This window comes from Mustelus asterias, chromosome 20 (assembly GCF_964213995.1).
Source record: "Mustelus asterias chromosome 20, sMusAst1.hap1.1, whole genome shotgun sequence".
NCBI lineage: Eukaryota > Metazoa > Chordata > Chondrichthyes > Carcharhiniformes > Triakidae > Mustelus > Mustelus asterias.
In genome coordinates, this window is record NC_135820.1 from 57,173,007 (window position 1) to 57,199,710 (window position 26,704).

At 41.9% G+C, this 26,704-nt stretch overlaps 1 protein-coding gene across 2 annotated transcripts in view; it reads left to right on the forward strand.

The window, feature by feature from the left end:
* LOC144508317 (regulator of G-protein signaling 20-like) overlaps positions 1-26,076 on the forward strand; it is a 114,376-nt gene extending 88,300 nt beyond the window's left edge. Inside the window, exons 3-5 of one of the 2 annotated variants that reach the window (XM_078236142.1) lie at positions 14,221-14,295; positions 20,602-20,836; positions 24,629-26,076. In XM_078236142.1, the coding sequence (XP_078092268.1) occupies positions 14,221-14,295; positions 20,602-20,836; positions 24,629-24,817 (499 nt within the window). In that variant the 3' untranslated portion in view covers positions 24,818-26,076. The remainder of the gene's footprint in view (positions 1-14,220; positions 14,296-20,601; positions 20,837-24,628) is intronic. The other variant, XM_078236143.1, reaches the window with a different exon arrangement.
* The last annotated feature ends 628 nt before the right edge of the window (positions 26,077-26,704 follow it).

The following is a 26,704-nucleotide window of genomic DNA, read 5'->3' on the forward strand; positions in this document are numbered from 1 at the left end:
AAGTGCTCCCCAACAGGAAGAGAACAGTCTTGCCTGGTGATTGTTGAGCGGTGTTCATTCATCCGTTGTCGCAGCGTCTGCATAGTTTCCCCAATGTACCATGCCTCGGGACATCCTTTCTTGCAGCGTATCAGGTAGACAACGTTGGCCGAATTGCAAGAGTATGTACCGTGTACCTGGTGGATGGTGTTCTCACGTGAGATGATGGCATCTGTGTCGATGATCCGGCACGTCTTGCAGAGGTTGCTGTGGCAGGGTTGGGTGGTGTCATGGTCACTGTTCTCCTGAAGGCTGGGTAGTTTGCTGTGGACAATGGTCTGTTTGAGGTTGTGCGGTTGTTTGAAGGCAAGAAGTGGGGGTGTGGGGATGGCCTTGGCGAGATGTTCGTCTTCATCAATGACATGTTGAAGGCTCCGGAGGAGATGCCGTAGCTTCTCCGCTCCGGGGAAGTACTGGACAACGAAGGGTACTCTGTCCACTGTGTCCCGTGTTTGTCTTCTGAGGAGGTCAGTGCAGTTTTTCGCTGTGGCGCGTTGGAACTGTTGATCAATGAGTCTAGCGCCATATCCTGTTCTTATGAGGGCATCTTTCAGCGTCTGGAGGTGTCTGTTGCGATCCTCCTCATCCGAGCAGATCCTGTGTATACGGAGGGCTTGTCCGTAGGGGATGGCTTCTTTAACGTGTTTAGGGTGGAAGCTGGAGAAGTGGAGCATCGTGAGGTTATCCGTGGGCTTGCGGTACAGTGAGGTGCTGAGGTGACCGTCCTTAATGGAGATGCGTGTGTCCAAGAATGCAACCGATTCCGGAGAGTAGTCTATGGTGAGCCTGATGGTGGGATGGAACTTGTTGATGTCATCATAGAGTTGTTTCAGTGATTGTTCACCATGAGTCCAAAGGAAGAAAATGTCATCGATGTATCTAGTGTATAGCATCGGTTGAAGGTCCCGTGCGGTGAAGAAGTCTTGTTCGAACCTGTGCATGAAGATGTTGGCATATTGAGGTGCGAATTTGGTCCCCATGGCTGTTCCGTGTGTCTGGATGAAGAACTGGTTGTTGAAGGTGAAGATATTGTGGTCCAGGATGAAGCGGATGAGATGTAAAATTGCATCTGGAAACTGGCAGTTGTTGGCGCTGAGCACTGAGGCCGTTGCAGCAATGCCATCATCATGGGGGATGCTGGTGTAGAGTGCCGAGACATCCATTGTGACGAGGAGCGCTCCTGGTTCAACTGCTCCATGTGTGCCGAGTTTCTGTAGGAAGTCCGTCGTGTCGCGACAAAAGCTGGGGGTTCTTTGTACAATGGGTTTCAGGATGCCCTCGACATAGCCGGAGAGGTTCTCGCACAGGGTCCCATTGCCCGATACGATGGGACGGCCGGGTGTGTTTGCCTTGTGTATCTTCGGGAGGCAGTAGAGATCTCCAACGCGGGGAGTACGTGGGATGAGAACTCTCCGTACACTCCGCACACTCCGTGCTCTCATCCCACGTACTCCCCGCGTTGGAGATCTCTACTGCCTCCCGAAGATACACAAGGCAAACACACCCGGCCGTCCCATCGTATCGGGCAATGGGACCCTGTGCGAGAACCTCTCCGGCTATGTCGAGGGCATCCTGAAACCCATTGTACAAAGAACCCCCAGCTTTTGTCGCGACACGACGGACTTCCTACAGAAACTCGGCACACATGGGGCAGTTGAACCAGGAGCGCTCCTCGTCACAATGGATGTCTCGGCACTCTACACCAGCATCCCCCATGACGATGGCATTGCTGCAACGGCCTCAGTGCTCAGCGCCAACAACTGCCAGTTTCCAGATGCAATTTTACATCTCATCCGCTTCATCCTGGACCACAATATCTTCACCTTCAACAACCAGTTCTTCATCCAGACACACGGAACAGCCATGGGGACCAAATTCGCACCTCAATATGCCAACATCTTCATGCACAGGTTCGAACAAGACTTCTTCACCGCACGGGACCTTCAACCGATGCTATACACTAGATACATCGATGACATTTTCTTCCTTTGGACTCATGGTGAACAATCACTGAAACAACTCTATGATGACATCAACAAGTTCCATCCCACCATCAGGCTCACCATAGACTACTCTCCGGAATCGGTTGCATTCTTGGACACACGCATCTCCATTAAGGACGGTCACCTCAGCACCTCACTGTACCGCAAGCCCACGGATAACCTCACGATGCTCCACTTCTCCAGCTTCCACCCTAAACACGTTTAAGAAGCCATCCCCTACGGACAAGCCCTCCGTATACACAGGATCTGCTCAGATGAGGAGGATCGCAACAGACACCTCCAGACGCTGAAAGATGCCCTCATAAGAACAGGATATGGCGCTAGACTCATTGATCAACAGTTCCAACGCGCCACAGCGAAAAACTGCACCGACCTCCTCAGAAGACAAACACGGGACACAGTGAACAGAGTACCCTTCATCGTCCAGTACTTCCCCGGAGCGGAGAAGCTACGGCATCTCCTCCGGAGCCTTCAACATGTCATTGATGAAGACGAACATCTCGCCAAGGCCAACCCCACACCCCCACTTCTTGCCTTCAAACAACCGCACAACCTCAAACAGACCATTGTCCGCAGCAAACTACCCAGCCTTCAGGAGAACAGTGACCATGACACCACCCAACCCTGCCACAGCAACCTCTGCAAGACGTGCCGGATCATCGACACAGATGCCATCATCTCACGTGAGAACACCATCCACCAGGTACACGGTACATACTCTTGCAATTCGGCCAACGTTGTCTACCTGATACGCTGCAAGAAAGGATGTCCCGAGGCATGGTACATTGGGGAAACTATGCAGACGCTGCGACAACGGATGAATGAACACCGCTCAACAATCACCAGGCAAGACTGTTCTCTTCCTGTTGGGGAGCACTTCAGCGGTCACAGGCATTCGGCCTCTGATATTCAGGTAAGCGTTCTCCAAGGCGGCCTTCGCGACACACGACAGCGCAGAGTCGCTGAGCAGAAACTGATAGCCAAGTTCCGCACACACGAGGACGGCCTCAACCGGGATATTGGGTTCATGTCACACTATTTGTAACTCCCACAGTTGCGTGGACCTGCAGAGTTTCACTGGCTGCCTTGTCTGGAGACAATACACATCTTTTTAGCCTGTCTTGATGCTCTCTCCACTCACATTGTTTCGTTTCTTAAAGACTTGATTAGTTGTAAGTATTCGCATTCCAACCATTATTCATGTAATTTGAGTCTGTGTCTTTATAAGCTCTGTTTGTGAACAGAATTCCCACTCACCTGAAGAAGGGGCTAAGAGCTCCAAAAGCTTGTGTGGCTTTTGCTACCAAATAAACCTGTTGGACTTTAACCTGGTGTTGTTAAACTTCTTACTGTGTTTACCCCAGTCCAACGCCGGCATCTCCACATCATTTCTAGTATAGGTCAGGATTGTCTGACTTGAACACTTTAGACCTGGACTTCTGTAAGCAGTGGATATTCCTGTTCATCCATAGTTTCCGGTTGGGAGACACACGGATTTGCTTCTTTGGCACACAGTCTTCTACACACTTACTAATGAAGTCAGTCACTGTTGTGACTTAGGTGACTTTGGCTTAGGAGATGAGGAGGAGTGCGCCAGCTGTTACTAAACGCACCAGAACAATTAATTGAGAGTTTCTTCAGTTATTTTTTGAGAAGCTTGCATCCATCACACTAACAACCACTCTTTAATGTTGCTGAAAAGAGAGACATGTTATAGAAGCTTTTTATCTTGCACTCATCAGGATAAATACAAGGAAACCAAATTTCAAACGATCACAACAATTTATACTGCAGGATAAAAGGGTTGGCAAGTAAATTCTGATTGGTCCAGGTATTGCAATGGAGAAAGCAAAGGGAAACTATAGGCTCCCCAAGCAGGCAAACCCCTCCTCCCCCCCCCCCCCTCCCCCCGCTCCCCCCACCACACTGGCTCATTATTTCTCAGCTTAGAATTGGGCAGTCAGGAGGCAGAAATCACACCTCGCCACCACCCACATGGTCTCTGGTTACCATGTTGTGTAGTAACTAGTCTGCAGCTCAATTTAACTTCCATCACTCCCGTACTTTCCAGAACCTCTTTCCATATTATAATAAAGCTTGTTATGAAGGCTCAATTGCTTGCATCATTCCTCAAATCCTGTTGTGCGTGAGTTTGGTAAACAGCATTGCAGCAAGTTCATTAAAACAGGGGAGATGTCAGTGATGCAACTCGCTTGAGGCACCATGACATGTGATGAAGTTTTCAGTAGCTTTCCATTTGCTTCCTTCTTATCAATATTTATCATTTTTAAACATTCTTTCATGGTTGTGGTCATTGACGGCAAGGCCAATATTTGTTGCCCATCCCTAATTGCGCGAGAACTGAGTCACTTGCTAGGCTATTTCAGAGCACAGTTTAGAGTCAACCACATTGCTGTAGGTCTGGAGTCACATGTATGCCAGATTAGGTGAGGACACAGATTTCCTTCCCTAAAGGACCAGTAGTGAACCAGATGGGTTTTTACAACAATTGATGATAGTTTTGTGGTCACCATTACTGTTTTCAGTTCCAGTTTTTTTTATTAAGTAGACAAATTTAAATTCCACCAGTTGCCATGGTGAAGTCTGAATCTGTGTCTGAATTTGCGCATTAGCAAGAGCCTCTGGATTGCTAACCCCGTGATGTTACCACGAAGGCACCATCTTGCATAAATGTACCATTTTTGCATTTATAAATTTTAAGATTTCTAAGATATTGGGCTATCCGTCTATGCCTGGGAAATAAAGGGATAAAACTTTAAAAAACTAAAGAAAATGGCTTATGAGGAGAGACTGAGTGGACTGGACATACTCATTGGAATTCAGAAGAATGAGGGGAGATCTTACAGAAACATACAAGATTATGAAGGGAATAGATAAAATAGAAGTAGGGAGGTGGTTTCTACTGGCAAGTGAAACTAGAACTAGGGGGCACGGCCTCAAAATAAGGGGGAGGAGATTTAGAGCTGAGTTGAGGAGGAACTTCTTCACCCAAAAGATTGTGAAGCTGTGGAATTCCCTGCCCGGTGAAGCAGTTGAGGCTATCTCATTGAATGTTTTTAAGGCAAGGATAGATACATTTTTGAACAGTGAAGGAACTAATTATGGTGAGCGGGTGGGTAAGTGGAGCTGAGTCCATGTAAAGATCAGCCATGACCTTATTGAATGGCGGAGCAGGCTCGAGGGGCCAGATGGCCTATTCCTGCTCCTAGTTCTTATGATCTTATGTTTTTATGAAATATTAAGATGTGATTTTCACCCTGTGAACATATGGACTGAATGAGGTGGGTATTAAAGCTGAAAGCCAGATCATAAAATGTTTCTATGAAGTAATTTATTTCTTATATTCAACAAATTTCATTCAACAATTCACTTAATCACCGTATTTCACAATTATTTTAATCAACAACGTTAATCCCACAAATTTGAAACAAATGCCTAAATTCATTCAAAATTATTATGCTCAAAAACAATATTTGACAAAAAATGTTTTTCACAATGTAGTTGCTTTACATTCCTTGGTTTGACTCTAGTTCAATTAGATCTAAAATTTTTGCAGTATGATTTCCAATAATCATCCTCCACATCTTCAGTCTCACTCTGAAAATCCTAAGGATCAAGATCCACATCTACACCTCGTTCCTCTATATTTGTTAATACTCTGAATAGTTTAACATCAGTGTCAAAGACATCATTGTATCACTCTCTGCATTTTTAGTGTGGCTGTCTGCATTTTTGGTGCTTGTTGAAGCATTAAATATTTCATGATAGACCACATTAGAAATTCTTCTTTTGGGCCAAAATAAAGAGATTGCTTGGTGAACTTTCTCCCATAAGAAAATTCAGTGGCAATCGTACTTTACCATTTGCACAACACATTTAAGCCGGCTCTTTTTTCGCATTTTTGCATCACAATATTCACATGCCTCTGATTTGCTGTTAGTATCATTTTCTAGGTTTGACTCATAACTATTATAGAATCACTACATCCCCTAGAACCCCTGCATCCCATTTGGCCCATCGAGTCTGCTCTCTGATAGAGTATCTTACCCAGGCCCTTCCTATCCCTGTAACCCCACACGTTTCCCGTGGCTAATCCACCTAACCTGCACATCTTTGGACTGTTGGAAGAAACCGGAGCACTTGTAGGAAGCCCACGCAGACATGGGGAGAATGTGCAAACTCCACACAGACAGTGACCCGAGGCCGGAATTGAACCCATGTCTCTGGTGCTGTGAAGCAGCAGTGCTAACCACAGTGCTGCCCATCGTAAGTCAAAGCTTTCTTAAAGGCTCTTAATTTCTTAAATCCAGCACTAGTTGCTCTTGCGTTCTGCTCCAGCCCCTTCAACTTCCATTTCCCCACTTGCTGCATGTCACTTTCTGTCAACATTTTCTTGTTGCCTCTTCATTGTTCCTGGCTTGGTGTGCTGTCTGTTGCTTTCCCTCACATCATAATAAAATGTAATGTCTCAGAAGACAAGTTGCATGAAACAAATTTTAAAAATGAAGAAAAATAACAATTGAAATGTGAAGAAAAGCCGTGTTTTATGATGTAAATTCATCACATGCTTTCTTGGACTATACAGTTAAGGTTGGTTAAATCATGTCAGCGTGATGGTGTCGGCGGGGACACAATGTAGGCAGGGCCATGGGATTCTCTACCGGGAAGCTGAAAGCACCCCACAACCCAGTGGGGGGTGGGGTGGGGAGGTTAGAGGTCAACTCCTCTACAACATGCCCATCACGTTAGGTGGACCCAAGGTTCTCGGGGTTTTACCAAGATTACCAAGAAAAAGACAGGCTTTTCACTATTCTTTTTCATAGATTTATGCAATCGATGTTCATATTAAGGCGTGCTGCAGCTTCATCAATATTCTCCTCTTATTAGTTTGAATTATAAAGTTTAGAGTTTATTTGTTAGTGTCACAAGTCGGCTTACATTACTACTGCAACGAAGCAAGTTACTGTGAAAATCCCCTAGTCACCACACTCCGGCATTCGGGTACACGGAGGGAGAATTTAGCATGGCCAATGCACCTAACCAGCACGTCTTTCAAACTGTCGGAGGAGACCGGAGCACCCAAACGAAACCCACGCAGACACGGGGAGAACGTGCAGACTCCGCACAAGCCGGGAATCGAACCCGGGTCTCTGGCACTGTGAGGCAGCAGTGCTAATCATTTGTATGTGTGCCTGGAAATTTTCCCTCTATTCTCTTTACCTCTTCTCCTTCAACAATATGCCTGTTTACTTTCCTTGTGTAAATACATGTTGTTATTCAAATTCACTGGCAATAATTGTGTGATCTTGTTTAAAAAATTCACTTTATGCTGCTTAGAAGTGAGTATATACTGTAAACAGTAAAAAGGAAGCAATGTAAAATAATCTCCACAAGGTGGCGTCACACCACTTCTGTTAACCCTATTGAAAGTAAAACTAGATTTCTACCACATCATGCACATGATTGTGGATCACTGAGATCCCTCTTAGTTATTGCTCCAATGTTAAACTGGTCATTAATGCACAAAGTCATAGTCATAGAGGTTTACAGCATGGAAACAGGCCCTTCGGCCCAACTTGTCCATGCCGCCCTTTTATTTTTAACGACTAAGCTAATCCCAATTGCCCGCATTTGGCCCATATCCCTCGATAGCCATCTTACTCATGTAACTGTTTAAATGCTTTTTAAAAGAAAAAACTGTCCCCGCCTCTACTACTACCACCCTGTGTGTGAAAACATTACCCTTCTGGACCCTTTTGTATCTCTCCCCTCTCACCTTAAACCTATGCCCCCTAGTTTTAGACTCCCCTACCTTGGGGAACAAATATTGACTATCTAGCTGATCTATGCCCCTCATTATTTTATAGACCTCGAGAAGATCACCCCTAAGCCTTCTACGCTCCAGAGAAAAAGTCCCAGTCTATCCAGCCTCTCCTTGTAACTCAAACCATCAAATCCTGGTAGCATCCTAGTAAATCTTTTCTGCACTCTTTCTAGTTTAATAATATCCTTTCTATAATAGGGTTACCAGAACTGTACACAGTATTCCAAGTGTGGCCATACCAATGTCTTGTACAACTTCAACAAGACGTCCCAACTCCTGTATTCAATGTTCTGACCAATGAAACCAAGCATGCTGAATGTCTGCTTCACCACTCTGTCCACCTGTGACTCCACTTTCAATGAGCTATGAACATGTACCCCTAGATCTCTTTGTTCTGTAACTCTCCCCAACGCCATACCATTAACTGAGTAAGTCCTGCCCTGGTTCGATCTACCAAAATTCATCACCTCACATTTATCTAAATTAAACTCCATCTGCCATTCGTCAGCCCAGTGACCCAATTAATCAAGAACCCGTTACAATCCGAGATAACCTTCTTCACTGTCCACTATGCCACCAATCTTGGTGTCATCTGCAAACTTACTAACCATGCCTCCTATATTCTCATCCAAATCATTAATTTAAATGACAAATAATAGTGGACCCTGAGGCACACCGCTGGTCACAGGTCTCCAATTTGAAAAACAACCCTCTACAACCACCCTCTGGCTTCTGTCATCAAGCCAATTTTGTATCCATTTGGCTACCTCACCCTGGATCCCGTGAGATTTAATCTTATGCAACAACCAACCATGCAGTACCTTGTCAAAGGCCTTGCTAAAGTCCATGTAGACAACACCAACTCCACTGCCCTCATCTACCTTCTTGGTTACCCCTTCAAAAAACTCAATCAAATTTGTGGGACATGATTTTCCACTCACAAAGGCATGCTGTAAGTAAAAGTAGAAGTAAAAATAATAAATAAATTAAAATAGAAACAGTTTTGATCATTAAAGTAAGTGGTAATGAAACACTTTCAAGAGTTGGTTAAGTTTGCTATTAACTAGAATGTGTTGTCATGCCATTTAAATTGATTACATAGTCTATTATATAGTCGATATAGTCAACTGAGAGGTCAGTTAGCTCAGTTGGCTGGATGGCTGGTTTGTGATGTGGAGTGATGCCAACAGTGCAGGTTCAATTTCTGTACCAGCTCAGGTTATTCATGAAGCCCTTCTCAACCTTGCCCCTCGCCTGAGGAGTGGTGATCCTCAGGTTAATTCACCACCAGTCAGCTCTCCCCCTCAAAGGGACTATGAGGCAAATGGGGGCTATGGTGTCTTTGTACATAGTCTATTACAACAACTTGTATTTATAGCCATGATGTGGAGATGCTGGGGTTGGACTGGAATGGGCACAGTCAGAAGTCTCACAACACCAGGTTAAAGTCCAACAGGTTTATTTGGTATCACGAGCTTTCGGAACACTGCTCTTTCACCAGGTGAGTCGACTCCGAAAGCTCTTGATATGAAATAAACCTGTTGGACTTTAACCTGCTGTGGTGAGACTTCTTATTGTATTTATAGGGCATTTTTAATGTGCAACATGCCCCAAGGTGCATCAGAGGAGTGTTATCAATCATTTTTTTAACCACTTAAGGAGATATTAGGGAAGATTACCAAATATTTGATCAAAGGGGTAGGCTTAGGAGTGTTTAAAAGAGTAAAGAGACAAAGAGAGGTAAATAAATTTAGGGAGGGAATCCTAGAGTTTTGGGCCTTGCCCACTGAATACACAGCCTCCAATAGTGGAGTAATCAAAGTTGGAGATCCTTAGCAGGCCAGCATTGAAAGCATGCTGAAAGGTGGAGTGTTGTAGAATTGGAGGAAGTCACAGAGATAGGGAGGGGTTAGAGCATGAAGGGAATTTTTTAAAATGACATCTTTAACATCAAGGCATTGTTTAACTAGGAGCCAATGTAGCTCAGCAAGCTCAGGGATGATGACTGAATGGGACTTGGTGAGTTAGGACAGTTTTAGATGATCAACTTTATGAAGGGTAGAGTGTGAGAAGATGGTTAGGATTGCATGTTTAACAGTCAAGTCTAGAGGTAACAAAGGCATGGATGAAGGTTTTAATAGATGAGCTGAAATGCGACGGTGTCAGGAGACGTTACAGAAGTGGGAGTAGACAGTCTGTATGAAGGCATTGACATGTGGTCAGAAGCTCATCCCAGAGTCAAAATAACACCAAGATTACAAAAAGTCCGGTTCAGTCTCAAATCACCAGGGAGGGAGATGAAGCCCTGGAATGGGAACGGAGTTTGTAGCGGGTCCAAATACAGTGGCCTTGGTCTTCCCAGTATTTAGTTGGTGGAAATTTCTGCTCACTCATTACTGGATGTTAGTCAAGAAGGTTGGTGTTGAGTTGGAGCTGAGTGTCATCAGCTTAAATGTTTTAAAGTTTAAAGTTTATTTATTAGTGTCACAAGTAGGCTTGCATTAACACTGCAATGAAGTTACTGTGAAAATCCCCTAGTTGCCATCCTCCGGCTCCTGTTCGGGTACACTGAGGGAGAATTTAGCATGGTCAATGCATCTAACCAGCGCGTCTTTCGGCCTGTGGGAGGAAACCAGCACACCCAGAGGAAACCCATGCAGACATGGGGAGATCATGCAGACTTCGCACAGACAGTGACCCAAGCCAGGAATCGAACCCAGGTCACTGGTGCTGTGAGGCAGCAGTGCTGCAATGTTTTCGGACAATATTACTGAGGAACAGCATGGAGATGGGCCAAAGTTTTAATAGCGAGCAGGAACCAAAAATGCTTCATGTGGTCCAGCCAGAAGCAGTGAATGGATAACCTGTGTACACTGTTACAATATTATAAAGCATAGAGAGAGGAAAAACAGGTTTCACAAAGAAAATTTCAACTGAGTTATTAGGAAAGGATGAGAAAATCTGGGGACATTTGCATTGGTGGCCAGAGCTCCTAACTGAAACAGATGGGAATCTCATAAATAAATAAAAATCAGGTTACATAAAGTCTCAAATACCACTTTCCAGTCTAGTCACTTGAGCACCATACCCTGCTCCCATCTACCAATCTCAGGCAGAACAAGTGTCGAGACAATCAATTCAAATGTTATTTAACTTACCATCATCTGCTCTCAAGTAGCCATGATGCGGAGATGCCGGTGTTGGACTGGGGTGGGCACAGTAAGAAGTCTCACAACACCAGGTTAAAGTCCAACAGGTTTATTTGGAATCATGAGCTTTCGGAGCGCTGCTCCTTCATCAGGTGAGACCTGATGAAGGAGCAGGGCTCCAAAAGCTCGTGATTCCAAATAAACCTGTTGAACTTTAACCTGGTATTGTGAGACTTCTCACTGTGCTCCCAGATAAAGCATAGCGAGCTTTTGGAGTAACAAATTTTTCAGAACCTTGTGAGGTCTTGAACTTAAAAGATTTGATAGTGCTTGCACTTGCTACTGTTAAATTCTGGCATTGCATCTGTTCCTCGGGAGGTTTGCTTATTGGAATTCCATTTTTCGAGGAGCAAGATCAGGAGGAGCAGGAGGAAAGAGCACACAGCACTCTTGGTGGAAGGAGAGCAATAGTAGGAGGCATACACAATTAAAGTAAACCCCCCCCCCCCCCCCCCCCCCCTCAGTATAGTTCATTGGCTCAGAGCAATAAAGTTGATCCCTGGGGAAAAGTGTATATATGAAAGCTTTGATTTTTGAAAGAGGCAGTGATGGAAGCCCCTCAGTTAATTGTTCGAGTTACAACAGTCTTGCCTGGTAAGAGTTTACCATTTATTACACAAGCTAGGGTTGTATTGCCTGGAATTTAGAAGGTTAAAGGGTGACTTGATCGAAATTTTCACAATATTAAGGAAAGAGATAGGATAAACTATTTTAGCTGGATGGGGATTCTATACCATTTAGCCCCCCATGATTGTTCTGTAATGCTATGAGATCATGGCTGATCTGCTACTCAATTTCATATACCCACCTTTGCCCCATAATCCCTTAATAGCTTTGGTGTATCAATGTCAAATTTAAGATGAACAACATCCAAACTTTAGCCATTTCTGTGGAATGTGGAAGTGTTTCCTAATTTCACTCCTGAAAGGTCTGGCTCAATTTTTTACACTGTACCCCTCCAGCTCCAGAATCCCTATCCAGCTAAAATAGTTTTTCTCTATTCTATCTCTTCCCCTTAATATTGTGTGAACTTTGATCATGTCATCCTTTAACCTTCTCAATTCCAGGGAATACAACCTTAGTTTGCATAATCGCTGCTCATACCTTAACTGTTGTCCCCAGGTATCACTCTGGTAAATATCTACTGTACTCTTTCCAAGGTCAGTATATCTGTTCCTGCGGTCTGCTGCTCAGAACTGTTCACACTACTCGAGGTGTGGTTTAACTAAGGCCTTGTATTGATTTCTACCGTCTTGTATTCTAGAACTCTAGGTGTATTGGCCAGAATTCCATTAAACTGTTTAATTATTTTCTATACCTGTTCATGACATTTTAATGAGTTATATACCTGGACCCACAAATCTCTCAATTTTTTCTACCTTTCCACCAATTAGAAAGTCTGGGTCCAAAGACATTTTGTCACTTTGAAATCCATATGTCACAGTTTTCCCCTTTCAGTTAAATTTATTAATTTTGCTTTGTAATGTTATGCTTCTGTCTAGTGCTTACAGTGCCAGCTATCTTCATTGTCAAGCTTGAATATGTGGCTTTTTAATGTTACCATCTAAGCTGTTAATAAATGGTTAAAGCCCCAACAGAGATCTTTGTAGGATACTACTGATCACCTCGTGCCAATTTAGTGTGTCTGCTCAATAACCCTACTCTCTGGGCAGTCTTACAAGAATTTGGCAGTGTCAGTTTTGATGAGAAAACTAGGTGGAACTCTCCAGCTCCACTGGCCAGTTTTCTCTCCAGATCTTGTTCCTTTAACTGCCAAAAAAAAGAGTTTGCATTGTTTGCGTCGTCACTCTGATGAGGCGCGGACTCTTAGAGCCAGGAACCGGCTCCCCTGAGATCGGGGCACCATTCTTAAAGGGCGTCCCCTCGCCCCCAACTCGATATCCCCCCTCCCCCCAACTCGATCATCTCTGGCATCCCCATCAACCCCTTCCCTCGATCATTGCCGGTAACGTTCTCCCCAACACTACGATCATCACTGGCTTCCCCTCCCCCCACTTGTGATCATCACCAGTATCGCCTGCCCCCTCCATCATCGCCAGCTTCACCCCTTTCCTCCCAATCATCATTGGCATCCCCATTACTCTCTTGTGTCTGCTCTGCCCCACCACAAATCGATGACTCCCCACATGTGAGGCTCCCCCTAGGGTCTATTCCTGGCACTGGTCCCTGGCACAGATTGCCACTGCCAGGCAAACTGGCCATGCCAATGGTCTAGCTAGGGCACTGGCTGACCATGTACCTCACCCTGGAGACCTTTTCTTTTCCCCTCGTTGACATTGGAGACTGAAATTTTCCAGGAGATAAGTTTCTTTCTCAGAGATTGAGCTGTATGAGAGTGGATCGTTCTCAGAGAGTTGCTGCTTTGGAAGCTGCGGAGAGAGAGAGAGAGGGATCCCTTTCTGTCTCTGAATCTGGGTACTGGGAGCTCCAGAGACTAGGTTTACTGCTCTGAAGTTTTGCTGTTTCGAGGATATATCCTTCTCTGAAAACTGCTATCTGGATCTCTGTCCAGAAGTGTTAGAAAACCAGAAATCTAGCATCGTGTAAGCATCTTTGCTTTCTGTTCTAACTGGTTCTACAGTAGGGATTTCTGTCTATGGGGGAATACTGCTGAATTGGAACAACAGAGATAGCTAGCTGTTAAGAGTTATACTTTGTCATGTTTAAGTATTTAAATTGTTAAAAGTTATGCTAATTATGTTGTTATATTCTAACCATGTTCTTGGTTTGTTTTGATGAAAGCTTCTTCATGGGTCACTTCAATCATACCCCCTGGAGTAAAACACCTCATGCTCACCCTAATGCCAAAATCAAATGTAAAAGTTAGGATCTAGCCTAACTTTATAATATACCCTGAAGTTTCTGATCTGGTCCTTAACAGTAGAAATGACCTTTCATCTATATTTACATTTGTGAAACTGATGTACGTTTCGATTTTGTTTTGGTGGGGGACACAGAAATGTATTAAAACCAAATCGGCAATGTAAACTGCCTGAGAAGCAAGCAGCATATTGTAAACCCAACATCTTTGCCAGGTGCTACCATAGCGTGACGAACATTTGTTTTTCAAATTTCACATACTAACTTCCAGTTTTCTCGTTAGGAGAGATGATGACGATCGAAATCGAAGAATATCTTACGATGTCAAATTGGAACCCATACAGAATTGTGAGGCAAGGTAAGTTTCGATTATTACTCTGGAGGATGAAAGGACTTTATATATATATATATATATATACACCTTGGAGGAATATCAATGTATTCACTGCTTTTGTACTGAATCCTGTTGTAAGTATTGGGTCTGAATTTGCTGGAAATGCATGCTTTAGTAATTAGAGATTAACACTGTGCACCGTTATTAACCTGTGAAGGTTCCAGCAAGAGTGTGTTGCGCTATTACCAGTTGGAACATTTGCACTGTTCTGTTAAAAGGCTCAAAGCTGTCGTTCTGGTCACTCAATCTGTCGTGGCAGTCAATGGAGGTGGTCAATTTGTTTCAATTATATAATTATTCACTATTAATCAAGCTACTCAAGACTGGAAATGCATTGGTCACCTGATGCTAATGTGATTTATTGCTTTCACCTGACTCTTCTTGGGAGCTCAACAAAGTTGCCTTTAAAGCAGTCAAGCAATTGCCCTCAAAATTGTTTAAAACATTCTCACTTTTGGAAGTCTAGTTTTGTGCTCATTCCCTATTTTGCCCAACTGAGGATCCTAGTGTTAATGCAGCAAATTGTGGAAACACTCGCAATGTCCTTTATCCTCTGTCGCTCTATCGTATTCAGCACAGGGATAAGGAGGTGAATGTATCCTGGGCACCGGGCTATGATTGATGACACCATTCCATCTCACCAACAAGGTATCTTCCTGGAGGAGACAGCAGCTAGTGGTTGGGGAATGTGGACAACACAAACTCCCCCAGCCCTCCCCACTGTCCTCCGCTGAGTTCCACTCGCAGAATGGAGCAGGAAGACGGAAACAATTTCTCTGTGGAATCAGGTGTTGTGAAGGCAATAAAGGACAGGCAAGACTGAAACAAGAAGCAATTGAACTTCAATCAGTGGAACAGCTAACCAACTTCAGCAAATGAAAACAAAACAGCCATAAGCTCTCATCAGGAACAAGCAACAAGAAGTGGCATGCATTTTAACAAAATAAATATTTAATACATTTTCTGTGGCAATTCTTTAGATAGAAATGCTAACAGCAGTAACTGTTCTACAAGGAACATACCTTGAGCGCTGTCTGTGAACTAAGCAACAACAGTGGTAATGCTGAATCATACAATTGTAGAATCCCTACAGTGCAGAAAGAGGCCATTTGGCCCATCGAGCCTGTACCGACAATAATCCCACCCAGGCCCTAGCCCCATAACACCATGAATTATAAGTTCAAAGGATATAGGAGCAGAATTAGGCCATTCGGCCCATCGAGTCTGCTCAGCCATTCAATCATGGCTGATGTGCTCCTCATCCCCATTTTCCTGCTTTCTCCCCACAACCCTTCAACCCATTACCAATTAAAAATCTGTCTAACTCCTCCTTAAATTTACTCACTGTCCCAGCATCCACCACACTTTGGGGTAGCGAATTCCACAGATTCACAATCCTTTGGAAGAAGTAGTTTCTCCTCAACTGTGTTTTAAATTTGCTACCCTATATCCTAAGACTATGACCTCTTGTCCCAGAATGCCCCACAAAAGGAAGCATCCGCTCCACGTCTACTTTATCCATATGTTTTATCATCTTGTATACCTCAATTTGATCTCCCCTCATTCTTCTAAATTCCAGAGAGTATAGGTCTAAACTGTTCAATCTCTCTTAATACGACAAACCCCTCATCTCTGGAATCAATCTAGTGAACATTAGCAGTATTACCCTGCTAATCTCCCTGATGCTAAGGAACAATTTAGCATGGCCAATCCACCTCGCCTGTATTGAGGCAGTCAATTGAAAAGTAATGGTTAGTTTTATGAAGAGTGAAAAAAAAACCCTGGAACACCTTCAATGTAAATTTGTTCAAATATTACACAATTTTAAAACAGTAAAATGTTCCAAACCATCTTTATAGCAGTAAACAAGAACAATGTGAAAACAATTCAAACTATTTTCAGAAAATGATGATGTGCAGTTTGAAGCACTGCTGAGGAATAGCGAAGGGTGAAACTGAGAGGGAAGAGGTGGACTCTGCATTTGAGGGGCACCCTAGTCCTTTGTGCATCTGTACCTTGCTGCCAGGAAACAATAGAGCTATTCACGCAACCTCCTGGCAGGGGATGTTCAGATTCTGTCCAATCGTATCCAACCTGCCACAAGAGTCATGTGGCAGTCAATGTGCTCTGAATCATTCTCTGTGCACTTAGCCAAACTCTTCCAGTACAGCTACAACACAGCCATCTACCCCACAATGTGGAAAATTGCTCAGTTTTGCCCTGCCCACAAAAATCAAGACAAATCCAATCCTAGGACCAATCCGGCCAATTACTATCCCATCAGTCTACTCTCCGTTAAGGGAAGTGTTGTCGGCAGTGTTATCAAGATGCACTCAGTAACAGCCTGCTCACCGGTGCTTAGGTTCTGCCAGGGCTCTCAGCTCCTGATTTCATTTCAGCCCTGATCCCAACATGGACAAAAGAACAAATTCCAGGGAGGAGGTGAGATTGATCAAGACAGCAATTGGTCAAATGTGACTTCAAGGAAACCTAAAAAAAATTTAAAGTCAGTGGGAATAAGGGGGAAGCTTTCCAAAGGTTGGAGCTATATTTAGCACAAGGGAGATTGTTGTGGTGGTTGGAGATCAATCATCTCAACCCCAGAACATCACTGCAGGTCTACATACATTTAAAAATAACAATACAGAATTAAAGCAAAATGAGATCAGGAAGTGCATTTGGAAGAACTTTAAAATTAGAAATTACAGTTGGCTAAATGAACAGATGATCCTGTTGCAATCAAGAACATAAGAACTAGAGACAGGAGTAGGCCATCGGGTCCCTTGAGCCTGCTCAGCCATTCAATACGATCACGGCTGATCTTTTTGTGGACTCAGCTCCACCTATCCGCCCGCTCACTATAACCTTCAATTCCTTTACTGTTCAAAAATCTACCTATCATTCATTGCCTTAAAAACATTCAACGAGATAGCCTCAATTGCTTAATTAAATTGAGTGGCATTCCTTTCATTTTCTAATTCAACACAGGAATTAGTCCTTTTTAAGAAATGGGTTAATGCCTCTGTTAACATAGTATAATAATAACAGGACATCGTAAACGCACTGAGCATCATTTCTAGGTTTTGGTCTTAATTTTAAAATGCCATTGGTTAATAGCTCGTAGTTACAAGCATATCACACTAATTAAGCTTATCTCATTTGTTTAATCTAACGAGTATATGGATTCACCATCATTGAGGCTTGAATCAGACATCAGTAATGCATTTAATGAGAAACTGTAGTGTATTTTAAATGCACATGATTAAACCCAAACCGCCGACAATAAGAACTAATGTAATAATTCTTGAAACATCTACTCATGTAGCAATTGCTAACTGCTTATTGACAAATGTGCCAAGCATCACACTGACAGTTGAGCAGACCTGGCAACCATAGCGTAGGTGAGCTGTGGAAATCTATGGATAATGCTTCATACCATAAATCTTTTCCAGCATTATTCTCATTCATCATCCTGTTTCTGCAGGCAAGATCAGCTTGCATTGCAATAGTTGATTCAGAACTCCCCTATGCTCCCATTTCTCACTCAGGCTGTTGGACTACAATAGAGAGCTAACTCAAAGTACACTGACAGTAACCACGGAAGTGAGCATGAAAGACAGTGCACACTCCTGCAATGTCGATAAGGTCTGTGCTAAGGAACTTCCAGCTTTAAAATCAATAACATGCTGTCGTAGTGATGCATAGAATACACGTTGAATTAGAGAGAGTTTCTCAATGGCAAAAAATACCAACAAATAGGCTCTATATTGATTCTAATGTTTGGAGCCTTGACAGGTCCAGTGGCTGGAGCCATGATCCAAGAGTTTGTAGGAGCTACAAGCCTCAACTCAGCTGATAAGCATTCAACATCATCTGATTTTTCTGGCAGGAGCAGAGTAATGAGAGACAAAAGATCTTGGCAATCCCAATTTCTACTTGTTTCCCAATAGCTGTGAAAATCCTTTGTTAGAAACGAGAACTCATAAAATGGGAGTGCACAAGATTGACGTTCCGCTGTATCTTGTGACAACAAACCATTGAAATATTGGTGTTATAAATTGTTGGAAAATATCCCAAGGACGATAAAACTAGAAAGAACAAATTCTATGCTCAACTCTCACATAAAATTAATTCCTTTGAAACAAAGATGTTCTGTGCATTATATAAAACAACAGTTGGGCAAAACTGGATCATTAAAAGTTCACTTCAGTTAAAGTGGTTTCACATTGCACAACTTTATAGTTAAAAATGTAAACACAAATTAAACTCCTTGGAGGAGGGAGTCATGCTTCATTTACATTCAGTGCCAGTTTGGGCACTGATATCCAATTCACATTGTAACATGCACTGAGCTTTTCAATATATTTACCAGCTTCAAAACAAGCAATGGCTATCAGGTCATTAATAACACATTTCCAGCAATTCATTATTCCATGTAAAAAAGTGATCAGAAGTCAAACGACAATTTAACAGAAATCCATTTAACTATCATACATTTTATCAGCATATACATCATATTAAAACTAATGCCCATTTACTCACAATACTGTTTAGAATCCATGAACCCTGTAATAACAGTAGAATGTGTTTAAATAACAACATTGAAAAGTCATTCATTGATAACTTTCCACTTTCTTAAAAAAATCTTTTTTGCTATCGCCCATTAAAAGTGTCAATCATCTAGACCATTTAATGTATCAATAGCTGAAACTGCAAACACTTAAAACCACTTAATCTTGTGTAAATAAACAGCATTGATCACCAGAGCTGCAAATAAAGCAATATTTTCTCTGGGGCTCAGGTGTTTCAAAGGGATAATGGATTACTGGGCCCTCAGTAAAGCCGCATTATGTATTCTTCACTGAGAGCCCAGACATCCATTAAGGTAATAAAACACCTATAACATCAACCTTTACATAATTTGCTTATTTTTAAAAGTAAAGTTTATTTATTAGTCACAAGTAGACTTACATTAACACTGCAATGAAGTTACTGTGAAAATCCCCTAGTCGCCACACCCCTGCACCTGTTCGGGTATACTGAGGGAGAATTTAGCATAGCTAATGCACCTAACAAGCACATCTTTTGGACTGTGGGAGGAAACCAGAGCACCCGGAGAAAACCCACGCAGACGTGGGGAGAACATGCAAACTCCACACAGACAGTGACCCAAGCCGGGAATTGAATCCGGGTCCCTGGCGCTGTGAGGCAGCAGTGCTAACCACTGTGCCACCTTACTGCCCTCACTCATAGGGTACTGTGATTAGTTGGTTTACATTTGAAATGTCCAGTGGTAATAAAAGACAACTCAGAATATTCAAGAAATGTGTAAATAATTTTATTTTCTAAAATTTTTGGCAAGCATAACAGCACAATAAATATGGAGGGTAGGCATTTATGTGGTTACTATGTGGAGTGATATGACCAGTACATCTGTAATAATATCCCTCCAGGAATATTAGAAATATTGTAAGCTTGTTCTCCTAAAATATATTAACAATGAATGTTTCATAAATGTTATTGCATGGTTGTTGTACAAAGCAACCAGATGAATTCTCATTCTAAAGAGCAGCATAATTCCTATGGATTAGTCTGAAATGGCTTTAATTAAGCAGAAATTGTTTAGAAATTTACACCAATTTCTCCACTAACAGTGCCGACAGAAACCTACATCCATATTTCCCATTGGGTTAATTTGCCAAATGTAAAAGCCACGTTCCATAACACTTTGGTAACTCTGGTGCAGTTCTCAGTAAAACGTGTTAGAAAGTTGCAAAGAAATTTGCTATCAATGTCCAGAAATCTCACTGACACCAAAATGAGATGAGATGAGATGTTGCACTGATATTTCTGGCATAGGTCATAAGTTCTTCACATAAATCCATAGAACTCCCAAATCATTGGCATGGATGTGAAGTTATATAAATAGACTTTAGAGGGTGTTAGTGGATATACCTCAAAATGGCAAGGAAATTCAATATTTGGTGTACAAATAGTAGAGACAAGTTACAAACTAAAATGTTAAAAGAAATAAATCATAATTATTCAGATTCTTTCCACGGCCAACCTATATTTTGTATTCCAGCATAAGTCAACAATAGCAAAAACATGCTCATTCTCAATAAACACAAACATGTGAATCTCTGCTGTTGTGAATTAATTGGACCAGGATAGTAATACAATCTGGAACCAGTCCAGTAAAGCAGTTTATGAATAAAATTATTGTTGTGTTTGCACTCATATTGTTTTCCCAAATTATGCCACACACAGCACAACACCAACAGCAGAAGAAGTGTATTCATGGGCCGAATCCTTTGACAAGCTAATGAAAACACCTGCAGGCAGAAATATCTTCAGAGAATTCTTACGAACTGAATACAGTGAAGAAAATATGCTATTTTGGCTAGCATGTGAGGATCTCAAAAATGAAGCAAACAAAAGTGTTATTGAAGAGAAAGCACGGATGATATATGAAGACTTTATTTCAATACTTTCTCCGAAAGAGGTAAACTTTATTCTTAAACCTAAAGCTCTGTTTGGCGATGTTATTAGTAAAGCGGTTTCAGATGAACCAGTGGTGCATCTTGGATTGAAAATCTGCAGAAACACTCTCAAGTAGCAACAGGGGCTGACAGAGGATGAATGATGAATTAAGGGGCTGCTAATTGTTTTATCAAATTAACTTAGAGATCATTGACAAAAACCTGCTAGTTTTTAATGAACACAAACATGTGGATCTTCGTTGCTGCTTCTAGCAGGTGAATGACTAGCACGTTGATATGAAATTCCACTGTTTGCTATGTTAGGAAATCATAGAATCCCTGCAATGCAGAAGGAGACTATTCAGCCCAGCAAATCTGCACCGACCACAATCCCAACCAGGCCCTATCCCCATAACTCCGTGCACTTACCTTAGCTAGTACCCCTGACACGAAGGGGCAATTTAGCACGGCCAATCCACCTAACCTGCACATCTTAGGAAAGGGATGCAACCATTTAAAATAAATGAATTATTGCTTTTACTAAGTAACAGACAAAGGAATGTCATTTGAATGCACTATTGCTTTATCCATCAATATGGCACGGATCATTTTCAGCTTTATCATCTTTCTCCCTCTTCAATGTTTATTTTCTGTCCACTTCACTGCCTTTTCTTTTGCTTAATTCTTCGCAGGATATTTTTTCTACTTTAGGCCTCGACCACTCCGAGCAGACTTGTGTCTTAGTTTTACCTTAAATGTCTGCAGCTGAAAAAAAAGGAGTCATAGTATTTGATGACAGTGCTTTTTTTTTCCCATCCCTGTGGCTGTTTTCACAACGGGTGCTGACTATTCCAAAGAGGCACAAATACTTTGCTGTGATGGTTTGACAACTGATGTTGGTCAAAATAGCGTTACTCTGCAAAACTAAGTTGATATTCTTTTGCATTTCAGTTTTTAAAAATTGAAAAACTGCAGTATTAGGACACCTATTCTGATGGACTCTGTAGTAGTAAAGCATGAATTTTGCTTCAGCAATTACAGACAACAGGCTAATTGTTTTTAGCCTCTTTGGGCAGGACAGTTGATGACAACCTGCAGCCCCTTCACAACACGCTGTTTTTAGTTTCCTTATAGTTACTTTGGTGAGATTTGGAGAATACAAGATGTAAGGGCCTTCTGGTTTTAGTGCTAGCAGCAGCAGTGGTTGCAAATACTAACATTTTCCTTTGTATAAACTATATTTGGGACCAAAATTCCAGATGATTTGCTTGCCTCCTATCTTAAATTTGGTGAGGATCAAGCCTCACCAAATCAAACCATCCCCCACGTGCGCACACACACACACACACACACACACGTGCACATACAACAAAAAGAAAAACCTACCCATTTGGATCACACTGTCTTCAGAGTTTCCCACTTGCCTAAACGGTAAAACCTCTTCACATCCCTTTACATGGCAAAGGTTATCAGGAGTGGAATCAGGAGAAGAGGGTCCTATGCTAGGAGGTATTATTTTATTCGTTCGAGGGACATGGGCATCACTGGCTGGCCAGCATTTATTGCCCATCCTTAGTTGACCATGGGATGTTGAAAGTCAACCACTTTGCTGTGGCTCTGGAGTCACACGTAGGCGAGACCAGGTAAGGATGGCAGATTTCCTTCCCTAAAGGACATTAGTGAACCAGATGGGTTTTTCTGACAATCGACAATGGTTTCATGGTCATCAGTAGATTCTTAATTCCAGATATTTTTTATTGAATTCAAGGGGTTACTTGCAAACACACACAACTAAGAGCCAGGAGACAATTGGCTGGTTTATCAAGCCTGCTCTATGTCCATGATACCTGAAATATCATGACTAGACTAATCTCCCTATATGTATGTAACTACCTAGAAGAGACAATCTGCCCCCTCCCCCCATCCCCCTTCCAAAATACCTGGGTCAATAAGGGAGAAGAAAAATCTCCTCAGGGGTCCATGAGACAGTGAGTCCGCTCTTCTGTTCTTCTACCTCTCCCTTCTCATTCTCCCTCTCTTTCTTCCCCTCCCATTTTCTCATTCTATTCTCACTCGCCCCTCTTCCATTTTCCCCTCCCATTCGTCTCTCCCCTATCTTCACCTTGTTCTCTATCCTGAGTTGAGCTGAGCAGTGCACTGGTTTTCACTCCTGCGCAGACTCATTGGAAATTGACTACCACATCAATAAATATTATCGATTTAAGAATTAAATAATTATCACCCTAAATTAACTCAAGTTACCAATTTTAGAATATCCCCCTTCTTCAGTCATCCACCATTGCTTAGGACATAAATGATGGAAACGCATTGTATATTTCCCCAATTTTCTTTGGATTGTAATATTCCCGCTCACAACTGGGAACTAGCTCCAGAAGTACTGACATTTCCAAAGGGGCCAGAAAGGGTGCGCCAGATACAGGGTCCAACCTAAAATCTGCCCACCTTGCAACAAGACATTGTGACACAAGACTACCCAGCATATTCCCTTTTGGAACCTGTATATTGTTTTTGAGCTGTTCTAAGTGGGACATAAAACTATTTAATCAACACGTTTTCTGTCCATTTCAATTAAATTTGGTACGTCACACTGATCACTCTAGTAACAAAATGATATTTCAATAGAGCCCAGTTAAGTCTGAAAGAGAAGATCTGATCAATGCAGTTTATACATGAGCACCTAAATATCCTCATACTCCATTCCTACGTGGAACATTTTCATATTGCGTTAAGCATTTGAATCTGAATTTCAGCAATCAGAAGTTGTCCTCCTGAACGTAAAGAAAAGGAAGAAAATGAGAAAAAAACAAGACTGATATCCTTCTCAACATTTTGGCTTCTTTAAGCCATTTTCATTCAATGCAGAAAGAACCCCAGCCATTGCTATGATCACAGCCACAATTGCAGATGTAGCCAGTGTATCCACAAGGGCCAACAACAACTACATTTTCTTGCTTCTCAACATTTCAGTTCTTATATATATTACAACAATATTTAGAATATAAAGAGAACCAGCAGCAGCTATGAATGATGGTCACTAATAATGTGGTACCTGTAGAAGAAATCACCAGGCTAATCAAAAATGACCAGATAGCCAATTATATTCTGGAGGTGATGAAGGTACCAATACATTATGTAAGTTATAGAGCTATCCACGCCCAACATCTAGGCCCCTGCAGTTGATGGCAATGTAGAATAGTGGCTATGGTGCTAGATTAGTAATTCATAGAATTCCTACAGTGCAGAATGAGGCCATTTGGCCCATCAAGCCCACCACCAACCACCCCACCTGGCCCTATCCCCATAACCCCAACGTATTTACCCTGCTAATCCCCCTGACACTAATGGACAATTTAGCATGGCCGATCAGCGTAACCCGCACATGTTTGGACTGTGGAAAGAAACTGGAGCACCCCAAAGAAATCCATGCAGGCACGGGGAGAACGCGCAACCCCGCGAGGCCAGAATTGAACCCTGGTCCCTGGCGCTGTGAGGCAGCAGTGCTAACCACTGCTTGTGCCACCGTGCCGCAAGTCACCATGGCTAGTAGAGGAAGAAGCTATATTTAATATGATTCAATATAATCAGATTTATAAATCAGTCTTCACCAGACTTGCAGAAACGATTAAAATGATGCACAGGATGAATTTGGGGATTAAGGTGAAAATGTCATTAAACTTGCAGCAAATGTAGATAATAAGAGTACAACATTGAGAAGCATTAATGTTTGTTTGAAATTAAATAGATGAAGTATATATCATTTGAATTTATTCAGATATACTTTGTTTCATATCCAGGTTAGCCTCGATTCACGGGTCCGTGATGTCATTAACAAGAAAATGGCGGAACCATCAACTCAAACATTTGACGATGCACAGCTTCAGATTTATACCTTAATGCACAGAGACTCTTATCCAAGGTTCCTGAACTCTTCTATATACAAGTCATTGTTTCCGAGGCCATCCAGCACATCTTCAGAATCCTAGATATTTAACTATACGTTGCAGAAAAAAAAACAATTTTTGTATACAGGCATCAAATTGTCTACTGAAGGTACAGGGTCATCACCAAGAGAAAAGAATTAAACTCAGGTTTATTTTACTACTGATTTCCTGTTGCCTAATAAAATGCAAGAAGCACTAAAGAACTGAATATTAACAGCTTCAGATTAACCTGTGCAAAACTCTAGCGATGGCTTAAATAATGATATTGATTTTATGTTTTTGTAAGCATTAGTAAATAAACCTAGTGCAGGGAGAACAGTTTTGCATAAAACCCTTACATGTGTCAGGTACCAGCCACATAAAAATGAGATCAGAAAACAACACTGCTCTTACTCCAATAATTTCAGAACAGATCTGTTTGAGCTCATTTGCATTGAAAATAAAGGGATCTTACTTTATCTTTATATTACACAACTATTCACATTGCTTCAGAGAAGGCATGAAAGAGAATGTTTAAAAATGTAATGAGTGCAGTCCTGCATTTAAAAAAACACCAGTGTTGCTGCTATGGTTCCACCAGTTGTCACAAAATCACTCTGTCCCAACTTCATATGGTCATGTGACTGCAATGATATGTTATTTTCCATCTCGTTTTGAGCCTTTAGACATGCAAATTAAAATTCTGAATTCAATGGTGATGGCACAATAACAACAAAGCTCCAATAGCTCAAAGCCAATCTAATAAATGATCTGAACAGCAGAAAATGCTTTCATGAGATGATAGCCAGGTAAGTGCGAATTCTTGTTGAAAGGGAACCAAGATATCCGTGTGAGTTATATTGCCAATCTGACTCTAGAACAAATGTATAAGACAAATTAAATTCTGCCCCTTAATTTTTCTTAATGATTGATAGTTTAATATGCTGCACAACTTAATTGGTAGTAACTTGTATGAGGAAACTACTGATAGCCATCCATTACAGCTAATGATGGTATATATTTGTGGAATTTTCTTCTTAGCACAGGTAACCAGTAAATAAAGGGCTTTAAATATATCGAGGCTTACCAACAAGATGAAAAATAACTCAACAAATATATGGAAACAAAAAATGTCCTTACTATAATTTTTGAGATTTATTGATGTTTTACAAGCACAGATAAGAGAATTTGTTAAAATTTAAATAAATAATATTGCTAATCTGATGACGCTTCTTGTCTTTTACTTATATTTACAAATATCTTAATGGGGACCCTGTTTTTAAAAAAAATTCTAGTTTCTTGACATAAATCAGTCTCAAAGCAGTACTCTACGCATTGCTCTAATTTGTAGGTTATTGTAAAAAAAGTTAAAACATGTGTTTCTAAACTCACCAGAATTGGAGAGGATGAGGTTGAATCAGTATGTCAAGATTACTGTTCCTTTTCCACATGATTCCTGCTCTTCGCTTTAACCAGTTGTTTTATGCTTAAGAGGTGTCTTGATTTGAACTACCATTTACCAGGAACTGAACTGAACTGGAACAGCCACATACAAAGTAGGTCCACGGTCGTAATTCTGTGGAGAGTAATTCATCTTCTGATTCTTCAAAGACTCTTCACCATCTACAAGGCACAAGTGATGGAAAATGTTCCACTTGCCTGGATGAGTGCAGCTCCAACAACACTTGAAGCTCAACACCATCTGGGACAAAGCAGCCTCTCGATTGGCACGTGAGCAACCACCTTAAAAATTCACTCCCTCCGTCACCGAGACACAGTAGCAGCAGTATGTACCATCTACAAGATGCATTGCAGCAACCAACCAAGGCTCTTATAACAGCACCTCTGAAAGCTTTGACCTCTGGCACCTAGAAGAACAAGTGCAGCAGATGCATGGGAACACCACAACCAAGGATGTTAATAATGGGGGATTTAGTGATGGCAATACCA